The 8,723-nt window shown below is 43.8% G+C and overlaps 1 protein-coding gene across 1 annotated transcript in view; it reads left to right on the top strand.

The window, feature by feature from the left end:
• The first annotated feature begins 4,724 nt into the window (after positions 1-4,724).
• The window catches only part of LOC145396559 (lachesin-like), a 189,043-nt gene continuing 185,044 nt past the window's right edge, over positions 4,725-8,723 (top strand). Inside the window, exon 1 of the mRNA XM_080269933.1 lies at positions 4,725-4,815. Coding sequence (XP_080126059.1) covers positions 4,725-4,815 — 91 coding nt within the window. The remainder of the gene's footprint in view (positions 4,816-8,723) is intronic.

Raw genomic sequence — 8,723 nt, 5'->3', positions numbered from 1 at the left:
AGACAATATGGGAGTGACAATATGGGAGTGTTCAGGGTATTTCAAGGATGACGAGATTCGATTTTTAGATCATTCAGTCAAAGGTCAAGGTCACAGGAACAGGTCAAATGTTGGTTCTCGGATCAATTGGTCCTCCTTCTTGAGTGCTTCTATTTCATATATACGACACATATGTATATTCTTTTATTAACTAACTCATTTATTTATTCATTTGTACACTGATCGAGAGAGAGAGAGAGAGAGAGAGAGAGAGAGAGAGAGAGAATGGGAAGAGGAGGAGGAATGAGGAGATGGACAAAGGGGAGAGACATGATGATGGCCGTCCACTTTGATCATACCATATATACGTCTGTGTGTGAAGGCGGTTAGGGACAGTGGAGAGAGAGAGAGAGAGAGAGAGAGAGAGAGAGAGAGATTGTTTTCAACGGGCTAAAACGATAACCCCACAGAGAAATAAGTCTAGGCAGCCATAAACAAGGTAGAATAATAAGAGAAAGATCCACGCATATGACCCGACACATAGATATACAAGTAAAGGTATGAAAAGCTGCTGCATCAGGATAGAACAATAAATATCCGATTTAAACAAAACTGACCTGCAGCACTGTGGCATTGGGAAAGAAGGCAAACATAGATACATAGGTAAACAACAGCTTGAGACAGAGGGATACAGGGAGGCGAAAATTAGAGGCAGATGTAGGCCGATAAAAAGATAAAAAGACAGACAGAGAGAGGAAACAACAACTTGAAAATGAACAGCGATAGGCAGACAGTCTTAAAAATACTGTAGGCAGGGAACCCTTCGTCTTAGACAGAAGGTTGACAACAGACAAATAGATAAACAAAGAGGGAAACAGAAGAATGAGATGGAAGGATGATAGACAGATAGATAAACAGGGAAATAAAAGACTTAGACAGAAGGTCGGCAGGCAGATAGATAGGTAGACAGACAGAGGAACAATAGCCTGAGAGAGAGGGATGGGGGACAAACAAGGACATAAACATCATTATATGAGACTGAAATACAAGCCTGATAGATAAGCAGACAGGAAATAATTGCTCGAGATGAAAGACTGGCAGACAGACAGACACATAGAAATACAAGGAAAACGTGGGACAGCTGGAAGGCTGGAAAATAGGCAGACATGGAGAAGGAAACAATAACTTGAGACGGAAGGCTAGTAGAAAGACAAGCACACAGACAGTGAAACGACAGCTTGAGATGGAAAACTGGTCCGGGAAGATACGGATGAGGATGAGGAGGAGGAGGAGAAGGAAGAGGAGAAGGAGGAAGAGGAGGAGGAGGTGTAGGAGGAGGAAATTGAATGAGAAAGAGGCATGGAGAGTAGGAGCAGTCGTAGAAAGAATTAAAAGTAGGCATGAAAATGAATATGAGAAAGAGTTATATATAAATGCAAGTGGAAGAGACAAAGAAACGAGTAGGAGGAGGAGGCATAGCAAAATTAAGAGCGGGAAGAAAAGAAAGGTTTAGGATTCGCAGGCATAGAATTGAGTTGGAGTCACAGAAAGGGGCAGCGGTAGTAGGAGGAGGAGGAGGCATAAAAAAGGAGTAGCAGTTAGAGGAAGAGGCACAGAAAGGAGCAGTTGGAGGAGTGTGAGGATGGTAGGTCCCTCGGGAAGCCTCACTCACTCTGATGGCGGGGGGGATGACGTTTATTGACACGGAAATTGTTGTCCTCGCCTTGGCTAGTTTACGAGGCAAGGGAAGACAGGCCAGGGCTGAGCACGGGAGGGCAGGGGAGCAGGGTGAGGGGGCACGGTAGAATGTGAGAGGGGAAAGAGGAAGTAGGCAGGGCAGAGAAGGGGAAGGAGCTTGTGCAGGGTAAAATCTGGTAATGGAAAAGGAGGGAATGGAGAAAAGGAGATAGAAGGGAATATAAGGGATGAGCGATTCAAAGGGATGGCATGGGAGGAGACAGAGAAGGGCATGGGAGAGTGTCTAAGAAGGAAAGATAGATGAGGAGGGTGGCAGCTGGGTAGGGTGGCGACAGGGTCAGGGGATGGGAGGGTAGGGGAGGAGGCAGGGTAAGGGATGGGAGGGGAGGAGGTAGGACGAGGAGAAAAGGGAGGGGAGGAGAGGAAACGGTAGGTAGGGAAGGGAGGAGGAGAGGAGGATGGGCAAGGAAGGGAAAAGAGGAGCGAAGGCAGAATAGGCGATGGTTGCATAGAGGAAAGGAAGTGAAGAGGTATGATGAGGAAAGGAAGGAGACAGGACAGGGTAAAAGAGGTGAGGGGAGGGGAGGGGAGGGGAGACAGAGTAGGAGAGAAGGAAGAAAAGGGGATGAGAAGGGAAGAGGGCAGGGGAGGGGAGAGGAGGAGACATGGATTGCAGGTAAGGGGTTGGCAGGGGATGTGGCAAATCTTGTCATAGAGGAGGAGGCCGGGGCTAGATACGAAGCTGACAGAAGAGGAAACAGAGAGAGTAAGGGAAGAGGGTGGGTAGGAAAAATTTATGTTAGTTTTGTGAGGAAAGGGGAAGGATAAGGAAGAGGATTGACAGGGGAGGAGGAAGGGTTAGAGGAAGAAGAAAATGGGTAGGGAGAATGTAGGGTTAGTATGAATGACAACTGGCTTAGTTAGTTAGAGGAAACATGGTTTGCAAGCAAGATGAGATGGGAAGGGAGGCGGCAGGGTTTGTAGATGAAAGGAGAGGCAGGATTCGCAAGAGAGAGGTGTAGGAAAGGGAAGAAACGGGGGGTGGGGGTAGAGGAAGAAGTCTGGTAGAAAGAGGTAAAGTTAGTATTGTAAGAAAGTGACGGGGGAGGAGGAAAAGTATAAAGTGACTGACGGGGAAGATGAAAGGGTTTTTAAGAGGAAAAGGGTGGACAGGAAGAATGTAGCTTAAGATATGAGAGGCAGGGATAGAAGAAGGGGATGGCCGGGGCGGTGCCAGGGCTTATAATAAGCATGGATGGATGCAGGGTTTGCAGGGGAGGGAGCTGGAGGGTTAGGTAACAGGGTGAGAAGGGGAAGAACATGGTTAGGCTAAAGAGTAACTTCACCATGAGAAGGGGTGTCAGAGTAAGGAGGAATGGAATTGCCGAGGGATTAATAAGGAAGGAAGAAGGGCTTGAGGGGAAGAACTTGTCTCTAACTTTACACAAAACAAATACAACTAGAAAACGCCTAGACTGTGCATACCTTCGCCAATGCCATTGCCAATAATACATTAGCCCTCAGAGTTCCTGTGCGAAGGATTTTGCTGGGTGCTAGGCGTACCTCCTTCCGCCTATCGGTTCATAGTCGCGAAGCTCATAGGTCCTTACTCTAAGGTTCCCTTCTTTATTAAGTTTAGAAAATTCCCAGTTCCGTCCTATATTGGGGACACTTGAGTGCTAATGGGTTAACAAGGATCCGGATCCACCCCAAAATTTAATCAATTCTTTCTTGGTCCATGGCCCACCTTTCTATAAAAATTTCATTTAAATTCATTGAGAACTTTTGGAGATATTGTGCGGGATACTCCGGATCCGGACCCAGATCCGCCTCCAAATTTAATCATTTCTTCCTTGACCTATGGCCCACCCTTCCACAGAAAATCATAAAAATCCGTTCATAACTTTTTGAGTAATCCCGGATCCGGATCCGTGGATAGAGGATCCGGATCGGGATCCGCCCCCAAATTTAACCAATTCTTTTTTTGGTCATTGGCGCACCTTTCCACAAAATTTCATTGAAATTCATTGAAAACTTTGGAAATATTGTGCGGGATGCTTCGGATCCGGATGTGGATCCGGCCCAAAATTTAATAATTTCTTCCCTGGCCCATGGCACACCCTTCCACAAAATTTCATCAAAATTCGTTCATAACTTTTTAAATAATCCTGCAAACAAACAAACAAACAAATAGACAAACCAACGCAGGGTAAAACAACCTCCTTGGCGGAGGTAATTAACTCACACCATACACCTATACTACACCGTAGTAGTTCTCTTTCACCCCACTGGCCCTGCTCACTGTATAGCCTCTTGTTTGTCAGCCTACTAAACCCGTGGGAAAAAAAAAAATCAGACATACTAACAGTCTCCTCTAGTTGGCTAAAGTAAATTTGTTTCTGTTGATAAAATGGTGATTTCTATCACATAGTGTATAAAATTTATACTGACCTTCCATGACTTGGGTGGTGGCTAAGAGGATGTGGCAATATGGGCGAGTTTGTGGTGTGTAGTTCAGGAGATATGAAAAGTGGCACGAAACTAGAAGGGTGGAGATAGGATTTGTATGAGAATGTGAGGGTAGTGGTAGGACTTGTAGCAGAGAAGGTAGGGTTTACAGCGAATGGAGTTGCTGGAGGAGGCAGCAGGGGGAGTAAGGAAAAAACAGTGGCTAGGAAGCAGGCAAGGCGAGTATTAAGAGGGAGTAGTACAGTGAAGAAGAAGGTCATGTGAGTGAAAGAGCAGGGGGAAAAGGAAGGGTTGACAAAGGAAGATGGTGGGTTGGGAAAATGTAAGGCTGATATGAAAAAATTGCAATCACTTTGGGAGGGGATGGAGGAGGGGTTGTAGGCATGGGGAGAAACAGTGGTGTGACACAGAGTTTGTAGAACAAAGGGAAGAGGCAGGGGAGGGGACTGGAAGAAGACAAATCTGGGAAAGTAGGTGTAGGAGGATAAGTAGAGAAAATGCATTGCTAGTTTGAAGAATGACAAGATCACTTGAAAGGTAGGAGATAGAGTTTGTAAGCCAGGGAGATAGCCGGGAAGATGACAGAGTTTGTGGAAGTGGAGAAGGCATGGGTCAGCACGGGAGGGGGCGGCAAGAAGAGTATGAAGGGGATACTGCGTCAGAAGTTAGGTATTAGGTAGGGAGGAAATAATGTTAATAGTATGAGGGATTGGCAGGGTAAAAGGGAAGGGTATGAAAGGAGATGTGCAGGGAAGAATTTTTAGGAAAAGATGATGGGTAGGGAGAATGCAACGCTAGTTTAAGGAATCACGGAGTTAGAAGGGCAAAAGTAGGGTTTGTGGAGTATGGGAGACGGCAGGAGAGGTGACAAGGTATGGGCAGAGACTGGCGTGGAAGGACGAAGGTGGGTAGAAGAATGTACGGTTAGTATAAATGAAGAATGTCAGGGTTAATTGGCAGGAAGGGATCTAGGATTAGCGATAGCAAAAACGTGACGGGCTTTGTGGGGAGTTGACTGTAGCACCAGTCGGAAAGGGCGGTACTCCCAAGGTGGATAGAAAGCTTATGACAGGGAGAGCTGGAGCTCCCGTTTCATCAGCCCTCGGGACTAGCTTCTGACCACCCCCCTTTGCTGAACTTAGGCTAGTAACTTTCAGGATCAAACTACATCCACATTACACACCAAACTTCCTATCCTAAATGCAGAAAAAAAAAAAAAAAAAAGGCGTCTCAGCACCAAGCCTCGGAGTTCCCAGAGGGAGGAGGGCCAAGTGAAACGCATGGAACCACGGTCTGACTCATTCCTTGTTCATTTCTGCAACTTTCGTGTCTTTTCTTCTAATTTCTCTCTGTTGAACACGGCCTCTCTTCCTCTAAACCTCACCTTCTCCTCCTCTTTGAGACTCGGCTGTCTGTGACAAACCCTTCTGTGTATCCTCCTAATTTCTCAGTACTCACTTCAAAGCCGAAGGTGGCTTTTGTGTATAAGTACACAACAACATATCTTTCTCTTGTGTTCCTGAACTTGAATCATCTGAGTTCTCTACTCTCTCGCATCGGTTATCCTGTTATCCTCTTGTACTGTCACCTCCGCGATCCAGACTTTTACATGGTCAAAAGGGGCAGAAAACAAGTCACTTTTGATGACCACTGTGTGCTGGAACGGTCAGGAACTCTGATGGAGACTCTCTCCCATTAGCGGCCTCTTCGGTTGCATCTATTATATTTCAAGTGGTCAAGTTAAGAATGGTAGCATGCCTAAATGACGGGGCCAGTCTCCAACTAAGGCAACCCAAGCCCGACCTTCGCAGTTTCCCAGAATGCTTCTAAGTTGCACGTTAATAAACTACTAGGTAAGGTCTATACCACCAGTTCTCAAGGGTTATACAAACAATATAGTTCGAGTGGGAGGGAATGTGTATTAACAAGACCAAAAAGTAGAAATCTTCCCAAGCTACTTGCTTTACAGATTAAACATGACAGTTGGCACATTATTCGGACAATATATCTCTATATGGTCCTAATATCAAATCCACAAAACTTAGCTCCTCTGTCCCGGTCCAATGTGTTTCTTCATAATCGTCCCTCTGAGCACAAATTTCACTGGTCCAGTCCTCTGCCACTCCCGACCTTAACTTCCACACTGGGACCTTGATCTCACTGGGACTTCGACCTCTACGCCTGGACTTGGACTCACTCACTGGTACTTAGACCTCCACACTTGGACTTTGATTCACTATTCTGGTACTTCGACCCCCACACTTGGACCCGCTAGAAGTTAATATGAATAATGAATAACTGTTCTCCCCAATGCAAGTAATCCCTTCACATGATCGGGAAAGTCTCATAATATAAAACATGATTTACAACACTCGGCATCTCAAGTAATAATACTGTAGAATAGCACATAGCACTACAGACACATAGGTCTGCTCAAAATAATACTTATTGTGGGGATAATATGGAAGAAAAAGTAACCATGAAAATCATCACTGCATCAATATCATTGTGCCTCACAAAGTAACTACGTGAACATTTGCTCACAACATAGCCCTAATAAGTACTGAATTGCAAAGTCCTTTCAACACAATAATAAATAATTCACAGTCCCCGGGCATCTGATACTTGGCTCACAAAAAGTCACATTTATATGAGGCTCAGAAAGAACTAGCTAGCATTCTCGTATTCCAGTTACTAAATAATAATACTATACAGTACAGTACACAAAAAAAAGGGAAATACCTCACTATTCAGCTCAAAAATGTAGGGGAGGTGAGCAGGAACACAGGACTCGCTTCTCCAAAGGCTAATGGCGTCACCGTTACACTTCCTGAGGAATGACAACACTTCGATTCTACCCTGAGTCTGTTTCTCTATTTCGTCACTATTATCACTCGTGGGATATCACTATTCGCGCTTCAACATATCAGACATCAAATTACTTACAGAATTCCTTGTTGGGGTGGAGGGAGGATGACGACAGCCCCGACCATCTGCCACCCATCACGGCCGGTGAGCGAGTGAGACATGCCAAAACTGCGTGGTGCAAAGGGGAAGGGGGGGATGACGGAGTACGAAATTTAAGATCTTTATTATTACAGACTCGTGATAGACTCAGTGTGATGTCTTTCCCCTTACAAATGATTACCCCCAAAAAATGACATTCTCTAGTTCAATAATAACTCTACAACACCTCTCTCTTTATACTCTTACATCGAAAAAATAAGAATAATCATCGTGCTTTACATCACTTTGCGCACGCGTACATTATGCTGGATCAAGTGACCAAAGGCACATGTTCCCATCTCACTCGAGTTTTTATATTATAAAGAGACTTAATACTAGTAAATTACAGTAGGGAAAAAAAATGACTTAGCAACTAGGTAAATTAATCTATGTTCTGGTCACGTCCGCATGGTAACAACCATGTCCCGGCCGCGAAATTTTTTTTCCTGCCCAGTTCCGTCACTTTGCACATATGGCAACGTTGCCCTGTGTTTAGTTTGGCAACGCCGCGCAGCAGTGCTTGACTATAAATATAATACCTGACTATCTATATTTTACATGGATTGAAAGAATAATAGAGACATAGAGGTCATATAGTTTTCGCTGCCTTAGCTTAAATAAATATAAAAAAGGGCCATACCACTGTCTTTACTTCGTCACTCGTCTGCTGAGAGAGAGAGAGAGAGAGAGAGAGAGAGAGAGAGAGAGAGAGGAGATACTCTCTACACTTTGCTGAAAATAGTTATATGGTGATTTAATGAAAATGCGGTACGTCTTAGGGGTGGTACATGACTGTTCGTTGAGAACACTTATCAGTAACATATGTTGTAGGCCTATACTACTTTACCTGTCATTTCTTGTCATTGCTCCCAGACGTACGATTCAATCAGCTGTGTTTACAGGAGAGAGAGAGAGAGAGAGAGAGAGAGAGAGAGAGAGGTTAATGACCCATAATATTTTATCACCTAAAACGCTTTTCATGATCATTCTTATGGGTTAACTTTGGTAATTTCTGCTGCAAGCTGGGAAATATTGGTATCAATGATGCCTGAATATCAATGTTTCATTAGACATTTTCTTAGGTATATATGTCAGGTTAGATTTCAGATTATTTTCTTGTTTTTCTTAGGTATATTAGTAAAATCATTTGTCAGGTTAGATTTCAGATTATTTTCTTGTTTTTCTTAGGTATATTAGTAAAATCATATGTCAGGTTACATTTCAGATTATTTTCATGTTCTCATGTCCTTTATTTCATGTTAAGTATGCTTGAAGGGTTTTTGTATTTGATGAAATGCAAAGCTTTATTTGTTACGGTATAATCTTTATTAAATATTACACAGCACCAGGCACCATATGCTATTTCCCATGTGCTGATGACAGGCATTGGGTCAGACATGAGACATTATAGACCATTGTGTGCAAAATAAGTAAATCAAGAGAAACAAGGAATTAAAAAAATAAACTCACTTAATATATTCTATTTGGTAATAGCATTGGGCTGGGAACACATTTGCTGATCTTCACTGAGGGACTGAATGTAAAATAATGATTGGAAAATAAGCAATTAT

Source organism: Coenobita brevimanus, chromosome 38, assembly GCF_032717465.1.
Source record: "Coenobita brevimanus isolate Jiangsu-jjx chromosome 38, ASM3271746v2, whole genome shotgun sequence".
In the NCBI taxonomy this organism is placed as follows: domain Eukaryota; kingdom Metazoa; phylum Arthropoda; class Malacostraca; order Decapoda; family Coenobitidae; genus Coenobita; species Coenobita brevimanus.
The sequence above is the reverse complement of the archived record's forward strand: the minus strand, read 5'-3'. Positions and strand labels throughout refer to the sequence as shown.